The following is a 20,504-nucleotide window of genomic DNA, read 5'->3' as shown; positions in this document are numbered from 1 at the left end:
ACACATTTCCAACTACAAAAAAATTGACCTTTGAACCATCGAGTGTTGCTTTGGAAATTAAAAAATACAATAGCAACACCTTCTCAATACAATCATGTGGGTCTATCTAAACAAGAAAGTGAGCATCCCGAATGGCCTCAAGCTCAATCACATTTCATGGGACCGTTATCATGGATGGATCGCTTGTGGTGGTGAAGGTGGATTGCTTAAAGTGTTGAAACTTGAAACCAAGGCTGATGTTAATCAGAGAGGAGTCACAGCTCCAACATCTCTCGATGCCAATCAATCATTAACAGGGCATATGGGAAAGGAAAGTAAGGATCACCAACCTAGTACAGTCATGAGAGTGAGCTGGAACGAGGAAAATGAAAAACTAACTTCAAGTGACGCCAACGGATTGATTATTGTTTGGTATTACAACAAGCAAAAGAAAGAATGGGATGAGGAAATGTTAAATAACCGAGATAACGCCATTGTCAAAGATTTGAAATGGTCAAGTGACGGACAGAAGATTTGTATTGTGTATGATGATGGTAAGTTTTTCATTAATCTCGTAAAACAAAAATGATTCGAAACAAACAGGAGCTGTTATTGTTGGAGGTGTTGACGGAAACAGAAATTGGGGAAAAGCACTCAAAGTTCAATTGACACATGTGGAATGGTCTCCAGATGCAAGATACTTACTTTTCGGAACATCTAACGGAGAAGTTTGGCTATTCGATTCAAATTCTGGAATTAAATTGGTATGTGTAAAGACAATGCTTCGGAATATTAATTACATATTTACTTTAAATTGATGAATAATCTCATAACAACATAGCATTCCATCAATATTACTTGTGTTGAAAATTCTCAAGGTGTTGTAAATTCTCTGGCTGGTGTGGACTGGTATGATGGAAGAGAAGGATATCCTGATTTGAATGCACCAACATTGGCAATTTGCTATAGAAACGGAAGATGTCAGCTGATGAGAGGAGATTTAGATGATGATCCTGTTTTGATTGATACAGGCATGACCATTAATGAACCCAAGTGGAATCCTTCAGGAACTGTGTTGGCTCTTGCTGGTCAACAAGAAGTGGAGGGAAAGACTGTTGCTGTTGTTCAATTTTATAATCCATATGGACAACACTTAAAGACACTGAAAGTATCAGGAAGTGGAGTGAAAAGTGTGACTTGGGAGGGTACAGGATTACGGCTTGCTCTTGCAGTAGACGCAAACCTTTTCTTTGCCAACGTGAGACCAAGTTACAGATGGGGCTATTTCTCTAAAACAATTGTTTATGCTTTTACCAAGATTGAAAGACCTGAACAGTGCGTAGTTTTCTATAATTACAAGACACGTCAAAAGTATGTCAAATACATCAAAAAGTTGTTGGCCCTAGATGCATGTGGCGAGCATTGTGTGTTGCTGACGAAAACAGAGGCACCTAAGGAGGCATTTGTAATTATTATTTGTAACTCGATAGGTAGTCCTGTTGAAACAAAGTTCCAGTCTGTTGAGCCAAAGCATGTTGCCATGACCAAGTATCATGTTGTTGTTTGCTCGGACTGTAATGTTTATATTTGGAATTATAGACCAAAGCAAGCAAATCAAGGAAATATCTTAAATTTAAAGGCAGAATCTGAACAATACTTGTTACACATTGACCAGAACAAATTTAAAAAGGTTGAAGATGAAACGAAATTAGAATCAACAACAACTGAAGATGCTATCTGCTCTATATTTGCAAACGAGAAATATCTGATAGTCTCAAGAGAGTCAGGAACTGTAAATGTATACACTTTGCTACCAACACTTTCATTTGTTGGATCATTCTCTATACTCTGTAGACCTTTGAAAATTGCTGTAAATTGTGATTGTACCAAATTGTCTGTTATTGATATTAACAGTACATTCCAAGTTTACAATGTATCATCACCTCCAACTTCAGTCTCATCATTGAATCAAACAGATAAGAAAAAGAAGAAGGGAAATATTACTGCAGAGAAATCAGAATTGGAAAAGAAAGACGTTTGGGATATGAGATGGTCAGATGACAATCCCTCATTATTTGCAATTATGGAAAAGACCAAGATGTACACATTCAGAGATTTAACTCCTGAAGAACCTGTAGTAACTTCTGCATATATTTGTGCATTCAATAATTTGAAAATTAAGGCTGTTTTCATGGATGATATTATGGCAAACCCTGACATGCCAGAGAGTGACAGTGTTATTACTTATGAAACACGTTCATTGAGAGACACTAAAGAAATCATTAGAAGTGTTAGTCTTCGAGATGCTAACGAATTTGTCAAGGATAATCCTCATCCAAGACTGTGGAGACTTTTGGCTGAAGCAGCCATGTCCGATCTCGAGTTAGACATGGCCTATAAGGCTTACATTCAATGTGGAGATTACCATGGTGTTTATTTCGTTAAACAAATCAAACAATTAGACAATGAAGCCAAACAAAAGGCAGAGATTGAAGCATATTTTCATAGATTGGACGAGGCTGAGAAAATTTATCGTTCCATTGACCGAAAAGATTTGGCTATTGATCTCAGAAAACGGTATGGCGACTGGAAAAAGGTACTCGCTTTGGTGAGAGAAATGAATGGTAGTGATGAGCTCATGGTTGAAGTTTTTAATCATTTAGGAGATTTTTATTCAGACAGACAACAATGGGATAGATCGATTCAGTTCTATGTCAAAGCAAGAAACTTTGAAAAATTAATTGAAGCTTATTATAGAGTTGAGGATTTTGAATCTCTTGAAAGAATGATTGAAGAGCTGCCAGAAAACAATCCTTTGCTTCCTGTAATTGGTGATAAGTTGGCATCTATAGGGTTATCATTACAAGCCATTCAAGCTTTGGTGAAAGGTGGAAAATTCAAACAAGCTATCGACGTATGTGTAGAGTTGAACCAATGGGACGAAGCAGTTACACTGGCAGAAAAGCATAATATGAGCGAAATTGAGGACATTCTCTACAAGTATGCCAATCACTTGGTTTCTCGAGGAGATTTATCTTCAGCCATCGAGCTCTATCAAAAGGCCAATAGAAACACAGAATCTGCCAAGATTTTGGTCAAGCTAGCTGAAGAAGAAGGAAAGACCAAATTATCGCCACTTCGAGCAAAAAAGTTTTATGTCTTGTCTGCTCTTGAAATTGAAAGGTATAGAAATAGATTGTTAAACGATCAAACTATGAGAATGAATCCTAATAAGGCCCTCCAAACCATGCTTTCTCATGACGGTACCAATTTTGAAAACCCATGGAGAGGTGCAGAAGCGTATCACTTTTTCTTGCTTGCACAAAAGCAGCTGACAGAATTCAAATTAGCTGATTGTCTTAATACTGCAATGAGACTTGTGACCTGCTATGAGGAATATTTTGCTCCTAAGGAGTTATATTCGTTACTCGCTCTTGCTGGATTTTACGCCAAAGAGTTTAAAGTTTGCTCTAAAGCATTTATCAAGTTGGAATCTATGGTAGGATTAACAGAGGAAGAAAAGGAAAAGTATGAACAACTCGCCATCGATATTTTCAGAGATAGTCCTGTAAATACGATTGATCTAGAAACGAAGCCATGTCCAACTTGTGGAGCCGATACCTATGATTATGAAGGTTCATGCAACTCTTGTAACGCTCAATTTTACGCTTGTGTAGTTACTGGACGAAATATTGGAGATCAAGATTTTTGGACATGCCCAATCTGTAAACATCGGGCAGTCGAAAGCGAAATTTACAAGTATCATCATTGTCCGCTTTGCCATTCAAGTCTCATGTCATCGTCACCTTCAGGTGATTTATTTTAAGAGCACAATTATGTAAAACCATAACTCGCTTAACAAAATTTGTATTTCCTTTTTCATATTTGTTAACAATGTCTTATCGCAGTTTAATGTTCGAACAATCAAGGGCTTCTTTTGCTTAGAAATCAACGTAACGGAGCAGTAAAAGGTTCGAAGATTTCTTGTAAGATGCAACTTTTGCGAAATACTAACTTCCTCATTACATCTTGAAGAGAAGTTCTATTTGGAAAAACTCTTCACCTTTTGTCAATCCTTGTCAACAATACTTGTTGAGACGAAGGATGTAGAACTAGTCGCAGCTCAGGTATTAATTTTTAATCTGAATGTTGTTCGAGGTTGGTTTGGAAATTATTAGTCAGCTCTTCCAAAGCATTGTACAATGGGTTGACATGATGGTGAGGCTTTAGCAAGTACGTTTGACACTTTCCCTTTCCCTTCACTTCTATTGCTCGTTCTTCAAAGTCAAACTCCAGATCATGAACTCTTTCATATGTAGATCTACTGAGGTGTATTCTACCTGGCAATGAAGTTGATTCCTGTTTTAAAAATAATGTGTGATCATTGAAAATAACTTCACCAGAGAATACTTACCATTCTACTAGCTACGTTGATGGTGTCTCCCCACAAGTCATAAGCAAACTATTTACAATTTTAAATGTGACAAACGTATCGAAAAAATTAGCAAACATACCTTTTTAGTTCCAATCACACCTGCCACTGCACCTCCCGTGTTTAGACCAATTCTAATGTTAATTTGCTGATCACTATTGGTTCTGTTGTAATCATGAACGACGGTGAGGGCTTCAATAGAAAACCTCAAACAACGTTCAGGATGATCTGAAGTAGATTGCAAATGTCTTTCACATCATGTACAGTTATATGCATGTTGAATATAGTTTGTAACACTACTTACAATCCACCAACACAAAAGTAGGCATCTCCAATGGTTTTGATCTTTTCCAAATTATACTTGTCAGTCAGTGCGTCAAACCTAGAATAATTCATAACGAATATTGCTGATAAAACAAAGAAATTAAAGACGTACCCATTGACAATGTGATTCAACATGGTAACAAGTTCAGAGGGATTGAGTGAGGATGACATTTTCGTAAAGTTGACCATGTCACTAAAGAAGCATGTAATATCGTTGAACTTCTCTGCAATAAATGTCTCGCCTGATTTCAATTTAGCAGCCACAGCCTCTGGTAATATATTTCTAAGTAAGTGCTCTGACTTTGATTTTTCCTCTGCCAATAGGGCGTTGTGTTTCTTTTCTTGTGTAACATCTTTAATGACGCAAGCAAGTATTTGAGAACCTCCAAGATTGGCTGTAAACATGTTAATGGTTGCAGGGAATGTGGACTGATTCTTTCGTACACATTCCAATTCTAGACTGTCTCCAGAGGTAGCGTCATGACTGTTCCTAGTATTCAATTTAAGCTCATTAATTGTACGTTCAATAGTTTCTCGATCTCCTTTTTGGAATACTGTGAAAAGTTGCATACCCACAATATCTGATTGTTTGTACCCAAACATTCTTTGTGCAGCTGGGTTTATCAGATCTATCAGTCCACTTGCATTGCACAAAATAGCGCCATCGACTGATGCGTTCAGCAAAGCTCTGATGCCTGATGTATCACTGTGGGAAAAGTCCTTCTTGTTTTGACTCTGTAAGAACGCCGTGAGCTTGTTTGGAATTTGGTTGTGCAAAACAAAGTTACGAAGCGTCTCATTGGAATCCAAGTTATTCAGAGGAATGTAATTGAGCATCATTCTTAAACTTTGGACATGCCTGTAATGAGTGGTCATGGAAGTGTAAAAGTTGTAATTAAGGACACAAAGGCCCAAGATCCCGATAATAGTGAATATAATACCAATTTCTAGATTTGGATTGGAGGCCTCCTTTGCAAATGAGCTCATGAAATAATTAATAGAGTCCGAAAGAGCGTCTCCCATTAAAGCGAGTAAGAAATATTCTTCGAACGCTTCGATTGTCTTGTTCTGATATTCCTTGTTGAACAGCTTATCATTTAGCATGGATGTCTGACTAGCATATATAGAAATCATATTTTCCAATCCAACACAGCTTGCATAACGTTGTAAAAACGTAGAGTTGGAGGGCAACGAACAGTTCGAAACACCTTTCAACAGCTCATCAATCCTCTCATATCTGCCAATAGTTTTGTACTGCCCATACACTAAATTGTTGAACTTGTTATTAATATCCGCAATGTAGGATCTCACTTGAAGTCTATAAGCCAAAAGTTCTGCATTTGTTGTAAGTAAGGGGTTGTTAACTGGGACGCCTGGTGGAATGCTGTAAAACGTGAAATATTCTCCCACTCGGTAAGCGATTCTGTGCACAACTCTCAAAACAAAGGATCCAGCAGTAATTGTTTGTCCTTTGTTGAAATACGTATTGTTACAAAAATGAATTATCGCCATACGGCAACTTACCAGTTATTGTGGCATTTTCTAAATTCAAGCTTGTTTCCATGTACATTAATCCTCCACAAATCCAAATGAGAATTATACTTAGCATCAGAAATAAAGGAATAGCGTTTTTGGGAATGGTGAGAATACTTTTAGACACCTGATGTGCAGAATCGTCGTCTTTGGATCCCAATTCGTGGTACACTCTTCCAATGACGTTCTTCGAGATGTTTTCTTCATAAATCTTTATGATTCTCTTTGTTGAGGTCAGCTCCATCCTAGAAAGCAACACAAAAATAATAGCATAAGCGCCATACCCAATACACACAGCCAAGGATGCAGCCATTTGCGAGTTCACAAGTTGCTTTGCGTCAATATTGTTGTTGGCCACAAGTGACTCACAGAAAGTGGTATAAAACCCACCAAGAGGAATCTTGTTTGCCCATAAATAGGAAAACTCAAAGTCGTAGAGAGGCGTATTAAAATCAGACTCAGTCCATTTGTTTGTGATCTTGTCGAAATATCGGATAACAAGGTTGTTAATCTCCTCCATAGACGAATTTCGCAAGTAGTATGACAGGAAAGATTGATCTATGGAATTTTCTGCAATGAATGGAATCATAACTGAAATATTTGGCTTGATATAAAAATCATACATTCCCTCACTGAAAGCCGACGACTGAGCATACTTTGGAATCACTTTTAGATTGTCTACGTAATCATTCATTCTTTTGTAACGTTTGGTTGTATATTCTTGGTAATACCCCTTCAATTCATCTGTGATATTGTATTTGCCTGAAAACATTTCCATCACGTTTTGAATCAATCTCACAGTTCGAAATAGACCTGCTGTAGCCATAGAGGATCTGCAAATCTCATACTCTCTTTGTGGCTCCTCTGAAATGTGAGTGGATACCGCCAGTGAAAATGCTGAACAAAGGGCCAGAGTTATAAACGAGAACACTATTAACACAACCAAAAGGAATATTTGAAAACGGTGTGGAGGTGGTACCCTAAGAGCAAATTTGAAAATAGTCTCTTTCTTTGATTCTCCCTTTCCTTCGACACCGCTGAATGATTCTTCCTTTTCTAATTCAACCAAATCTAGTTTCGACTCCACAGACTAAGAGTGTTTGTTAACAAGCACACAAATCATACTACACATACCATTCGTGCCTCTTCAAAGGGTTGAGTGATACTCTTGGAAAGCATACCCTTGGTAAATATTCGTTTATAAGGATGTCTTTGTTTGGAGCGTTTCGTGTTTTCATCCTCTTCAATAGCCAATGCTTCCGCTAACAATTCCTGGGCGTAATCCTTCTCAAACATAAAATGTTCTAGAAAGAGAGCATAAGCTCGTAGAACGGTCTTATCTTTTGACGCTATAGCCATCAGATTGGTGAATGTAGACTCACATTTTGATGTTAAGTACGAGATTCTTCTATTCATTTGATCCACCTTGTCAGAGCTGGGCAACTCATTCATCAATTCTTTCCAAAAAAGGCGATGCAATGATTTCAACTCATCCTGCCACTTTGTTGTGTTCTCCAACGTGTGTTTAATTTCAACAACATTCTTGGCATCTGCTGCATCAACCTCAATTTCTGTTTCCCTCTCTCTAATAACAATTTTCTCCAAAAGGTCTGCATGACGAACAGCCTTTCTTAAAAGACTAATTGAAAAAATGAATGAATTCTCATCATTCCATCCATAAGCAATAATAAGAGCAGAGCAAATCAGCAAAGAGCTGTTTGAAAATGCTTTTTGAGTAGAAATGCCTTTCACAAAAGATAATGCCTTGCTATTTGGTAAGTTTTCAGGCACAATGCTATTTTTCAAAGAAATCTCACCAATTGAAAATCTAAGATACATTGCCAAGTAACGCAACAAGTTATGTTCTTCAAGCTCTACATAAATGGAGAGAGCATCTTTTTCTACGGCTTTCTCTGAAAAGATAGAACCACTCTCTTTTACGCCTTGCTTTTCCATGACAATCCGTTCCATCAATGACTCGACTCTCTTCAAAACTAATCGAGAATACAATTCCATGGTAATAAACCCCACCACAAATAGAATAATAACAAGACCTATCGTCATACCCATCATTCCCAGTCCCAAGTCCCATGCTTTTGAAGCGTTGGACACACTTGAAATTAGTGAACCAATTGCAGCGCCAAGTTTGGCGCTTCCAACCGCAAAGTAAACTGAATTTTCTACTCTTCTAAAGAATGGAGTTTGGAAATACAAGATAATCAACCACACTACCGAAAATACAATGTGTAACACTGCTCGAATATATACCACGGATTGAGGTATCACAAATGTGAGCATGATTTCCAAGTTATTAAATGAGAGAAGCAATGAGAAGGTAAATGAGGACTCCATTCTAAAAGGAGCACTATTGTGGGGATGCAAATTAGCCACTGTGGAGTGAGCAATGAAAGTGGCCAAAGAAAGAAGGATAATACCCACAAAACACGCAACAATGAGCCCAATATTGAGTGACAAGTAGCAAGCTTCTGTGGGGAATCTTGTGAGGGATTGTACTGGTTGATCCTGACCCTCCAAGTGTATGTATGAACTAGTGTTGCAATCAATAAAGCTAGAAATGATGAACGCAAACGTATTACCACAAAATATCATGCAATAACTCCCTATGACTACTAGCATCTTGATTTTAACCGAGTACTTGCTTGTATTGCTGACCGTTCTGTACGCAAAAAAAAGCATGATGAAATAGAGCACCATGATAACCAGGCTAGTAATAGCCAAGCCTATCATTGCATTGTAGGAAACCAAGTCGAGAGAAAATGTATAAGCATAATTGACTGCTTTGAAAACCCAGACACCATATTCGCCCCAATTATAGTTACCAAGGGTCGGAATAAATATTGAGGTCCACATGACATAAATATGCATGCAAACAATCAAAAGGAAATATTTCCATGAGGTTCTACTTCGCTTGTCTTGCAACGTAACAGCAATTGAAGTAAGTGAGGACTGTACTTTCACCCAGGTCGTATTTTGAGAATGAGCTGAGGTTCCTGTTTCTGCTGTTTGATTTCCCTCAGATACTGAGGACAAGTTGTTTCCGCTCTCTTTGTGTTGCAGCATGGGCGCGGTGTTGTGTAGGTATCAACAGCAAAGTATAAGGTGTGGCTTTTTTTTGTAAGTTCTTGGCTAGCCTCCCTTCCCGCTCTGGGCCTTTTTTGCAAAATGCCGAATTTCTTAATGGTAGTGACCTGACTTTGTTGGTCAATTTCTCCTTTCCTTTTGCACACCTCTTCACCACTATTAAGGGCTTAACAGTAGCCTTAATAGTGATTGAGAGGTGTAAAAGTGGATATCTGCACTTCTTGTTGCAATTGTTGTGGAAATTGCCCAAACAAGTCCACTATTGAGACTAGTCCACGAGATTAGTATTCAAGACTTGCTTGGGCAATTTACGCAAGAAGTACAGGCAGCAAATTTTGGTACTGTGAAGCGCTGAAATACAATGCTCAATGTGGGAACACTGTAGTTCATGCATCCTTCCTTTCCGTTTGTGCTTCCGAGGTGCGTTTCACATAAATATTTACTGCAAATTTCAAAACAAAAAATAACAACCAACAAAATGGTCTACGAGCTTACTTACTTCAACATTCCAGGAAGAGCTGTGAGTATTTGATCAAAATATTTTAATCAATTTTCGATCAACGTTCCATCATGTAGGAAGCAATCAAACTCATCGCAGAGGTCGGTGGTGTTGAATATAATTTCAAACCAGTGACCTTTCAAGAGTGGCCTCAAGTCAAGCAACACACAAAATATGGCCAATTACCCTTCCTCAAGTCTTCTGAAAATCAAGATTTTGAGTTGTGTCAATCCATCGCTATTGCTAGATTCATTGCTCGTGAGGGTAACTTGTATCCTTCTTCAAACGTTGATGCATCATTCTCCGATGAATATGTGAACACCATCAAAGTGAGTGTTATTTTTTCGAAGAAACACTTCAAATTATTTAATAATTATCATTTGGCGATCATGTCGATATATTTAATAATTTAATATTGTGGCTATTTCACAAACATATATTGATATATTTACGTTATATCTTCTCTGCTGGACTCAATCTAACGTTAGGATTTGAATGATGCTTACTTCAAGGCATTCTTCAGCCCAAACAAGGATGAAGATTTGAAAAAGTACTATGAGGGACCCTTCGGTCAGATTTTGAAGGCTCTAGAAAAGGAGGTCAAACCATCAGGATTCCTCGTTGGTGACTCACTCACTTGGGCTGATTTGTTCTTGTTCGATTTATTGTCTGGCATTGGAAAGGGACAAGATTTGAGCGCTTATCCAAAGCTTGCTGCTTTGAAGGAAACTGTTGCAAAGAATCCAAAGGTCGCTCAATACTATGAATCCGATAGAAATTTGAGAAAGTAAGGCCTTTTTATTGTGTGTTCAAATAAAATTCATTATTTTTGAAACCAAAAACTGACCTTGATTTTCGGCCATGTTGGGCAGCTTGCTGCTACTCTGTCCAATTTACCTTTACTCTAACAATGGCTTCATACCTGGAAAATGCTTGATGAGAAAAGGATTTTCCTTCATGGGGAGCCTCTATTGATGTTGATGTGGTGTCCATCGCGGGCAGATAGATGCACTCAAAAGCATCCAACCTGTGGTCATTACCCTCTTACATTTTAGACACCTCTTGTTAGATTTTTGACGTCGCAGTAGTCGTTTTATCAGCATGAACACGACATGTCGCAACAGCAAGTTGGTCGCACAAAGAAAAAAATGTTCTTTCAATCTTGGACCTCACATCTTTCATCTGCTTTCTCTTCGCATCCCATCCTTTCATCTGCAATTGTGGGTGTCTCTTCTTTGCTCTTGCTTTATAAAGGAAAGAAATATTACAACGGTGGTCAAGTGAGCTCAGAGTTATTGTCAAAATCTAATTTGAAAGGCAAAGTGGTTATCGTCACCGGAGCTAGTCCTAATGGCATTGGTTATGAAACTGCCAAGGTTTTACATTCTTGTGGTGCTACTGTGATTTTGGCAGTACGTGATGAAAAGAATGGAATTGAATCCAAGAGATTGATTGAAAAGGAGAATAATGGTGGATCCGATAGGTTGTTTGTACTGCTCATCGATTTAACAGATTTGGCCAGCGTTAAAAAGTTTGCTACTGAATTTAAAAAACAATTCTCTCAATTGGATTTTCTCATTAATAATGCAGGAATCATGATGTGTCCGTTTGCAACCACCAAACAAAATATAGAAATTCAATTTGGAACCAATCATATCGGACACTTTTTATTAACCTTATTATTACTTGATCTCATCAAACAATCCAGTGGTAGAGTCATTAATGTTTCCTCACTTGCAGCTTCTGGAATTAAGCAAGCAGATACTAAAACATTTGCATCATTCACAGAAGAGTCTGTGAAGGGGGATGGTAGTAACTTAGGTGAGTCTGTTGGAAAAATTTATTGTCGTTCCAAGTTTGCCAACGTTCTATTCGCTAAAAAGTTGAGCCGAGAATTGAGTAAGGATTCATCTTATGCGACCAGCTACTCATGTCATCCAGGAGTGGTTCGTACGAATTTAGCAAGACATTTCCCTCAATGGTTAATGGTTTTTGTGACTCCTATCTTTTATTACTTTACCAAGTCACCTCTAGATGGAGCACAAACTACTTTACATCTAGCTCTTTCACCTTCCTCAAGTTTAAAGTCTGGAAATTATTATAGCGATTGTAAGGAAAAGGTTGGAAATCCAATGGAAAATTCCATCGAGTTGCAGGACCAATTGTGGGAAACAAGTTTGAAATTGTGTCAAGAATATTTAGACTAGTAGATTTTGGCATCTATTTATTGTGAAATGGGCTTGGACAATTATTACGTTTAATATGAGTTGTAATTAAACTTGTTTCAGATTCTTTAATTGTCAGCTTGTCTCGCTTCCAACTTCAAAAAATGTCTTCATCGAATCAAGATTCTGTCCCCAACCTCGAGCGCAACGAGGAACAAGACATCATTGAAAATAATACTGTTCATCATCAAGAAAAGGAATTATCAAATCGTCCTTTGGGGAACCATAATATAATTGATTTTCAGTACGAGGACGAATACGCAACATCTGAACAATATGATTTGTTTGCGGCCAGTGTGATTGAAAGTCTCAAAGAGGACATTGAAACGATCATTATCGATCTTTCATCTTCCAAAGAAATTACAGTAGGAATGGGAGGTGAACATGCTCCGAGACTTGTTTTCACACAAGATTCCGACGACTCACTTTCACAACAGATTGAAAACGTAGTTTCTGAAATTTCTTCGCAAACCACACTCTTGCAAGAGACGACAACACACGACAGCAGCAACAACGACTCGGAAAATGAATTAAAATCATCCTCCTCGCGTGCCTTGCTCATCATTGACTCATCATTAAGTCATATGGAAGACTTGAATTTTAGAGAAGAAATGACTGAAATTATTTTCAATCACTCAAAACTCCAAAACGTGAAATATTTATCGATTCAAGATGCTTCCTATTTAACATCATTGGCTTGTTCAAAAATAAGTGCAATTGTTGTGCATTTAGGTCATCAAACAAGTCATGTAGTTGCAGTAGTCGATGGACAAGTGAGAATGGATTCATTGAGGACTATTGAAAACGGTGGAATGAGTGAACAGAAGCTGAATGAAGAGTTGGCAAGAAGACTCAAATTGGTGAATGAACAAATTCCTCTCACACAAGAGTTATTGGATCGTGTGAAACAAAATCTAAAGTGTTGTGTGAATCATTCGGAAAAGAATGAACAAGAATCTTTTCAAGTTGAATCTTGCTCAATGGCTGAAGATACCAACACGAGTACTTGCTCAAATACGCTTACATTAGGTCATGAAATTATGTACCAAATCATGGAAGACTTATTCTTTTCTTCGCAACACAAAACTTCTCTGCCTCAAATCATTGCTGATTGCATTTCATACATTTCAGATGAGTCATTGGACTTGGAACGTAATATTATTGTATCAGGAAGTGGATGTATTCCTCTCATTCAAAATTTCCATGAGCGTCTTTCTTCAGATTTAAGAACCTTGTTAGGTCTTGAAATTGTGATTGACAAGAATTCACAAGCAAGAAATTTGGCATGGATTGGAGCCAGTACATTGACAAGTGTACCTGAATGGGTTTCACCTTTTTGTGTCACTAGAGAGCTTTTTGAACAAGAGGGAAGCTCATGTATATGTTCAAAATCTTACGATGTCATTTATTCCTCTCTTTTTTAATGGTAATAACGTATGTAATGTATCAGATACATTTTCCATTCAGACCTGTGAAATTTTGAGTTTCATGCGTATTCCGTTGTTACTCATCTTGTACACAAAGACCCTTTCAATGAAAAAGACAGTTGACACAAACAAAATTTGCCTTGTGGAATGTGGATATCTTCTCTCTCTCCATTACTTCTAAATAAGGCAAAAATTAGAAAACAAGCAAAAAAAAAGTGACATCCTGTTGTTGTAATTACCATTGCGTGATTGACCACAAACTCGGTGGTCATCCTCTCTAGAGATATCTTTTACTGTTTACTCATCATTCTCATCACAATCATGGGCAATCATAACACAACCATTTTTCAATCCAATCACAATGATTCTTTCGAGAGATCATTCCCAAGAATCAACAAACAAAAACGAGAGGGTACAATTCCCTCCTCTGAACGAAATGCGTCAGAACAAACACGAAATGAACACACTTCATCCATCAATGACATGATGACAGAACCATCCATTACTGAACAGCAAGAGGAGGACATGGAGTTTACTACGGATTTATTTCGACTTGTGAAGGAACAATCCCAAATGGATGAAAATGAGAAAAAGAGTGGATTACCATTTGGCATTATTTTGATCGGTGGTTGTGACTCTGGAAAAAGTAAGTTTTGAATTCATTGAAAAACTCAAAGATGAATTTTACAATGTGAATCCATGCAATAGCAACTTTGTGGAATCAATGGAAATTTCAATCGAACACAATGGTAACACTTTCTCAAACGGAAAGAATGGAATTTGGAAATACCTTAATGACCTATCTCATTACATGTATGAAACGATTGATTTATTATGCCAAAAACAACACATCATCACTGAAGGGCTCAACTTTACTTCATGATGCATCATCAACAAACTACTCACACACTACTGAAACCGCATCACTGCAAGATTTATATATACGACATGCTCCTGTGATTGACATGTTGCTCACTCAATTAGATCAGTGTCAGCAGCATGCTGAAATAATCAACAATATTAGTGAACAAGATTTCAGAATTGATAATTGTTTAAATGATACGTTTCGACTATTGCCATTTGAAAGTCTCTTTGTGAATCCACTTTCAAAAAACAAATTACAATCTCTATGGACGAATCATGAGTTTTTATGTCAATTATGTGCATTATTTAGAGAACCAGTTATTTCTCAAATCTATTACCATAAGAAGTATTCATCCATGAATGATACGTCCAACAATGAAAGCTTTGAACAGTTACAGGAGGAGAAGAATATCAATTCCAGTTGTGGTATTGTTCATGAACTATTATATGGAAATTATTTACACTTTTTCCTTCAACATGAAGAAGAGTTATTGAAATTATCAAATTTCTTGAACACTTCTTCCTCCAGAAAGAGTTTAACTCTTCATTCACAAAACATGACTTTATTTCAAGAGCACACTGACTCTCCACGAAATGAATTACCAAATATACGAGAATTAGTGTTAAAATCCAAGAATATCACAACAGCCATTCATTCTCTCAAATTTCAATATTCTCAAAGATCGATTTGTACTCGAGTCATTCGAGTGATTGAAAGAAGAAAGAAACAATTAAGAAAAGCAACAAGTGTTGTTGATCAAGCAACACCTCTCGCTCCTCTTTCGAAACAAGAGTCAAGCACAGCAGAAGAACAACCATCAACCACTGGCTTGCCTTCTGTCGTTTCAATTGGATCCATAAAAATTCCAAAACTTGATCTGAGTCAAGCGAATAACACTGCTTCACCAATGAATGAATCCAAAGGTCTTACATTGTTACTTCCAAAGAGTGCTCGAGGAGGATCTGGTCCTACATCGTCGACATTGACTTCAAGAGTCAATAGTTTTGAAAGACTTTCACAAGAAGAAGAATCTGAATGGAACACAACAAACAGCTGTACAACAACCTCTCGAGTGCCAACCACACGAAAATCTTCCAATGTTGTTGCTCAGAAATTAATGGAAATGGTTCGAAAGAGATCCAACAGTAATAATAGTAGTAGTAGCAATAATGGCGTGAGTACTTCTCCAAAATCTCCTTCTCCAATCATGTCAATGGCCCTTGGTCATGCATGTTCGAGTCCACGCTCTCAATTTTCTTCCTCCAATATTGCACCAATGTCTCCTACGTCACAGACGAGTTCGATTACAAAAGTAATCATGCAAGAATCAACTGCACCGTTGGACGAGATGGAAAAAAGAAAGTTACAAAAGTTTACAATGATTGACACTCCAGGACTTGCTTCGCAAAGAGATTTAGTGATCATGACCCTTAATGCCTCAACGAAACCAACCTCAACTTTCCTTTTGAAAAGCGTTGTGTTTGTTTTTTCATTGGCTGACTTTGATTTACCTTGTTTAGATTCGTCAGAGTTCAAATCAAGACTCGAAGAGAGCTTGAGCTTGTTCGAAAAAACCATGACACTAGCAAGTTTGAAAGAACGAAGGAAAATTCTTTTAATGACACATGTTGACATTTTCATACAAAGAATTGCCCACTTAGAAAATGACGAAAGAGTTCAATTGATGAAAGCCATTACTTTCAATGCAGGACAACACTGTAGTGAGGAGGAGCCTGACAATTTGATACGACTTTGTTTTGATTGGATTCTCTCACAATTTAAAAATATTGAGGAACGTCGAAATGGTTCTCACAAATATGCTCTTGAAGTGTATGCTATTGATTTAATGAATGAGAAACAAGTGAAAGATTTCACTTTTGCTCTAACTATCAAGGACGGGATCTTGAAACAAGCACCTCAACTTCAAGTGGTTACCGTGTTCACTTGCTCATCATTGAGAGGAGTTGAGTGTGAAGAAAATCGAAAGCTCCTCGTGTGCTTACGAAATCATTCCTTTGTCGATGTTGAATTTAACATAGCGACAAAGTAAATCATCAACATGTAACGTCTACTGTTTAATCATTCCAATACTCATCAAATAATCCACAGTATTCCTAATAGTATCCTTTGTATCTATAAATTTCATTTCGAAGGTTTCCTTAATCTTTTTAGTGCTGAAATTTTGTGGCTTTCCAATGGAGCTGTTGATATATTGTCGAACACCTTTTGGCTGAAATAGGCCAGCTACTTTTGCCAATGCATTTCCAAATCCGCTTTCTAACTTGGTGTTGGGCAGTCTCTTGGTCCATGGGTTTGATTCTTTTGGATACAACTCTCTAAGAATGTCTACCACTTTGGACATGGAAATTGTTTCACAGCATACAATAAATCTCTCAGCTTTAGATGGACTAAATCGAGTTCTGTCACTCATTTCGTGCTCCATAGCATACACATGAGCTGCTGCCACATCAATGACATCGACTAATGGTAAATACAATGAAAAAATAGCTGGAAATTCACCATTTGCGATTTTCATGATACCTTCATGACTTTGATTCACTTGTTTTGGCATGATGGCTCTACCAATAACTTGTGACGGACATATGGTGACCAATTCCAAAAAATCCTTTCCATGTTTTTCTTCACATTCTTTCATAAATTTCCAAGCTGCCTTCTCAGCACTGACCTTTGAAAAAGAGTAGGGATTCCATTTTAAACTTGATAGAGTATTCCAATCATTTTCGTCATACACCTTATTTTCCTCAGCTGTGTCAACCACTGCTGCAATGGAAGAAGTTAATATAATTCGCTGTAATCTCTTTTGGTCTTGATTCGATTGAGTTTCTCTCAATTTTACACATTCCTTCAAAACATTGAGTGTTCCATTCACGGCAGGATCCACCAAATCATGTTGTGGATTTTCAACAGTAACCTTGTAAGGCGAAGCAACATGTTGAACAAATTGACATCCCTGAATGGCTTGTTCAAAACTTCCTTCTTTGAGAAGATCCGCTTCAAAGCATTGTACTCGTTCCTTCAATGAATGTTCATCAAAGAAATGATGGACGGTATCGGGAATGGTTTCTTTTTGATAATTGAGAAGTGCTTGAAATAATTCATCTCTTCCTTTGGGAAGGGAGCGAACGGTGGTATGAACGTGATATCCTTTTTGAAGTAATTGGAAGATGAGATGTGAGGCTACGAAACCAGTTCCTCCCGTAACACATACAGTCGTTGGGGATGACATGCCGGCTGGTTTTTCTTCAGAAGAAGCAACTGGAGATGAGCCTTCATGAACAGTTGGGAGTGTTGGTTGTTGCACTATGGACTCTTCTGTGGTTTCCGAAGAGGATGATGTCGGCACAACAAGTGCTTGTTGCGTATTATTATCATCAGACATGTTCAGTAGTGAGTGAATGATTTGGTTTTTTGTTTGAATCCAACCAACACTCTCTCGGAGTGAAAGGAAGGATGGAAATTCGAGGGTTCGGTGTTGAGGGACTTTTTTGAAATCAAAGGGAAATTTTTTCAAAATTTTCCTACCATTCCATAAGGTAAGGTTCCGTCAGTATGTTGCTCCTATAATCACCCGTTGGACTTAAACCTTAATGAAAATGTATTAAACATGTCGACACACATGCACACTCAGAGTGAAAATTGTAGAAGATCTTTTCAGTTCATCCATTCCAGTTATTATCATTCTGAGCAAGGATGGAAAATGTTACTTGCTTGCCATAGGTATTGACAAATGGAGAGACTGTTGCTAAAATCAATCCTATCTCTCATCAAGCCGTATCATCAAGTGTCGTATGAACAGTTCATGGAAACTGGCCTTCTTCTCCTTTCTCAACAGGTGGAGCATCAGTTTCATTGAGAGATAATCTTTCCATAACATGTCACAACAACATCAAGCTCATTGCTATCTCGGTTCATGCATGCAATCGAGTGCGGTCATGTCAAGTGACCTACTGTCGTTGTGTGATGATCTCTCAGAAAAAAGTCAACAACAACAACTCCACGATCTTCATTATGAGTGATACACTCTCTCCTCGATCCTCGAGCTATTCATCAACGGCCTCCTCGCACTGTCATCATCATCATCATGAACCACAAGAACAACCAAACACTGAGGACGCTCACAATGAAAGCTTCCATCAACCACCCACAACAACAACCTCAACAGGAAGACCAGCACATCATTCCATTCAACTACAACACTTAACTGTACAATTACAAGAACCACATCCAAACGTTCGAGTTTCCATGTCGAACTTACAACTCTCGAATACAAGTAAAAATCCAATTCCTGAAGGAAGATATACGGCAACTGCCAAAAATCCAACCTCGGAGCCAACATCCAAGAAATCCATGAAATTTCCTCTCTTTTATAGAGGTGTTAGAAGACAAATCTTTGTGGTCAATACATGTTGTGGTTTGGTAGAATTGAACTGTTTGAAACTGTCATGCTTGATTGGTATGATTCTGACAGTTGTGGGTTTAGTGGTTTTGGCTGGTTTTTCAATTTCAACCTTTGTCGTGGCCTCACAACGAAATTCTGAAACCCTCATCGCTGTTGGTCAAGTATATAGTTATTTCGAACAGGCAAACACATTAATTTTGAGAACCATCTATCAAACAGCTCTAGAGTCTAATTTAAGTAATGATGCTGGAACTAATTACAAATATTCAGATATCATGAAAGAATACATGTCTATATCGAAACAACTTTTGGATTTGATGGAAGCCATTGTCAAGTCTCTTGGAGGTAAAGACATGGAGATCAAATTCAAGTATACTCAAAATGCAGCCAATGCATGGGATTCACTCAATTCTCACTTGTATCTCATGTTGACATTTGGACAAGTCAATGAAAGTGTGTCTCGCTTACAATCTTCCGAATATGGAAATGTTAAAAAAAATTTTCAAGACGGTGTTACGGATCTAGTGAATTATGTAAGAGGTATTGAAAAGGGAAAGGATGCCAATCTAGTGGTGACCACTGTCATTCAATTGATTGTCATTGTTGTGTCTGTCTTGTTACTTTCTCCATTAATTGTCATGATTTTCACCTATGCTATCAATACAGACTCTAAAAACACTGAAAAGTTCAGAAAAGCAAATGAACTAATGATTTTGGATACTATTGAGAATCCTACTACTCGAAATCTCTTCAAACTGCATTGTGAACAGGAGGATAACTTGCATAACTATTATATTTTAGAAAAAATTCAACATTTTAAATCACTTGCAGAAAAATGTCTCGAAATGGAATCAAAGAAAATGTCAAGTGTGTCAGCAGAACAATTTGCCAAGTTTGAAAATGAAAAGTTTGAGGTAGCCTTTGAGATTTATGCCTTACTTGAAGGCGACGAAGACACACCTGTAGCAGTTCCAGAAAACTTGATATCCAATGCAAAAGATGTGCTTGACGCATACAACTTGAAGCAAATCGAGTTTCTTCCTTTTCATATGTTTTCAAATATTGAGAAGGAGCTTTGTACGATCATGCTCGATTGTCACCACAGGTTCAAGCACAGTCTTGTAAATCAAAAGGAAATGAAACTGGACAAGATGAAAATATCAGAGTTACTGAATAAAAATCATGCAGATGTTTTTTAGATCAGGAAACCAGTTTAAGTAAAGCTTTACATGTTCAAAAGGTACCAGACGATTCCATTGCCATAATTTATCAAAACTTTTATCCAGTAGTCATTGGCTTTGTGTAAATACTCAGTCTATTTTATTGCAGGCAAACTACTCAACCTTTTCACACTTTGCCCTCCAATGAGCTTTTAGACGAAGACTCGCAGTCAACACTTGCTGAAGGCGAGCAATTAACTTCCTCATTATTCAATGAAACCAATGGTAATGATGTAGATGATTGTTGTTGTTCTGTAATATTATTGTCATGATCTTCTGCAGTATGTGTTGAAATCATATTGGCCCGTTCCAATTGAGTTTCTCGATATCGAGCTCCAATCACAACCAGCAATCCAACCAAAATAAATGCAGCACCAACTAATACAAGAGGAGAAGGTGTTTCTTTAAAATACACAACACCAACGGTTGTGGCAACTAATGGGAAGACTGTTGAATATATAGACACCATTGTTGGTGC

General features: G+C 37.6%; 9 protein-coding genes across 9 annotated transcripts; 6 read left to right on the top strand and 3 right to left on the bottom strand.

The window, feature by feature from the left end:
• Window positions 1–94: 94 nt before the first annotated feature.
• Window positions 95–3,805, top strand: C9374_007052 (uncharacterized protein; the record flags this gene model as incomplete). The annotated part of the gene is made up of 3 exons (XM_044696981.1): window positions 95–533; window positions 583–743; window positions 821–3,805. 3 exons carry the CDS (start codon window positions 95–97, stop codon window positions 3,803–3,805), a joined length of 3,585 nt encoding a protein of 1,194 aa, XP_044555415.1.
• Window positions 3,806–4,116: 311 nt separating this feature from the next.
• Window positions 4,117–9,349, bottom strand: C9374_007051 (uncharacterized protein; the record flags this gene model as incomplete). Its single annotated transcript, XM_044696980.1, has 7 exons — window positions 4,117–4,338; window positions 4,394–4,441; window positions 4,494–4,659; window positions 4,716–4,793; window positions 4,848–6,204; window positions 6,260–7,358; window positions 7,403–9,349. The coding sequence occupies 7 exons, from the start codon at window positions 9,347–9,349 to the stop codon at window positions 4,117–4,119; spliced, it is 4,917 nt and encodes a 1,638-aa protein (XP_044555414.1).
• Window positions 9,350–9,848: 499 nt separating this feature from the next.
• C9374_007050 (uncharacterized protein) lies at window positions 9,849–10,660 on the top strand (the record flags this gene model as incomplete). Its single annotated transcript, XM_044696979.1, has 3 exons — window positions 9,849–9,890; window positions 9,947–10,198; window positions 10,358–10,660. 3 exons carry the CDS (start codon window positions 9,849–9,851, stop codon window positions 10,658–10,660), a joined length of 597 nt encoding a protein of 198 aa, XP_044555413.1.
• Window positions 10,661–11,017: 357 nt separating this feature from the next.
• On the top strand, window positions 11,018–12,076 carry C9374_007049 (uncharacterized protein; the record flags this gene model as incomplete). The annotated part of the gene is made up of 1 exon (XM_044696977.1): window positions 11,018–12,076. The coding sequence occupies one exon, from the start codon at window positions 11,018–11,020 to the stop codon at window positions 12,074–12,076; it is 1,059 nt and encodes a 352-aa protein (XP_044555412.1).
• A 122-nt stretch (window positions 12,077–12,198) lies between these two features.
• C9374_007048 (uncharacterized protein) lies at window positions 12,199–13,518 on the top strand (the record flags this gene model as incomplete). Its single annotated transcript, XM_044696976.1, has 1 exon — window positions 12,199–13,518. The coding sequence occupies one exon, from the start codon at window positions 12,199–12,201 to the stop codon at window positions 13,516–13,518; it is 1,320 nt and encodes a 439-aa protein (XP_044555411.1).
• Window positions 13,519–13,842: 324 nt separating this feature from the next.
• On the top strand, window positions 13,843–16,436 carry C9374_007047 (uncharacterized protein; the record flags this gene model as incomplete). The annotated part of the gene is made up of 2 exons (XM_044696975.1): window positions 13,843–14,167; window positions 14,230–16,436. The coding sequence occupies 2 exons, from the start codon at window positions 13,843–13,845 to the stop codon at window positions 16,434–16,436; spliced, it is 2,532 nt and encodes an 843-aa protein (XP_044555410.1).
• Window positions 16,437–16,454: 18 nt separating this feature from the next.
• On the bottom strand, window positions 16,455–17,786 carry C9374_007046 (uncharacterized protein; the record flags this gene model as incomplete). The annotated part of the gene is made up of 1 exon (XM_044696974.1): window positions 16,455–17,786. The coding sequence occupies one exon, from the start codon at window positions 17,784–17,786 to the stop codon at window positions 16,455–16,457; it is 1,332 nt and encodes a 443-aa protein (XP_044555409.1).
• Window positions 17,787–18,415: 629 nt separating this feature from the next.
• C9374_007045 (uncharacterized protein) lies at window positions 18,416–20,005 on the top strand (the record flags this gene model as incomplete). Its single annotated transcript, XM_044696973.1, has 1 exon — window positions 18,416–20,005. The coding sequence occupies one exon, from the start codon at window positions 18,416–18,418 to the stop codon at window positions 20,003–20,005; it is 1,590 nt and encodes a 529-aa protein (XP_044555408.1).
• A 148-nt stretch (window positions 20,006–20,153) lies between these two features.
• On the bottom strand, window positions 20,154–20,495 carry C9374_007044 (uncharacterized protein; the record flags this gene model as incomplete). Its single annotated transcript, XM_044696972.1, has 1 exon — window positions 20,154–20,495. The coding sequence occupies one exon, from the start codon at window positions 20,493–20,495 to the stop codon at window positions 20,154–20,156; it is 342 nt and encodes a 113-aa protein (XP_044555407.1).
• Between the last annotated feature and the right edge of the window lie 9 nt (window positions 20,496–20,504).

This window comes from Naegleria lovaniensis (assembly GCF_003324165.1).
Source record: "Naegleria lovaniensis strain ATCC 30569 chromosome Unknown tig002, whole genome shotgun sequence".
Lineage (NCBI taxonomy): Eukaryota > Heterolobosea > Eutetramitea > Acrasida > Naegleriidae > Naegleria > Naegleria lovaniensis.
The sequence above is the reverse complement of the archived record's forward strand: the minus strand, read 5'-3'. Positions and strand labels throughout refer to the sequence as shown.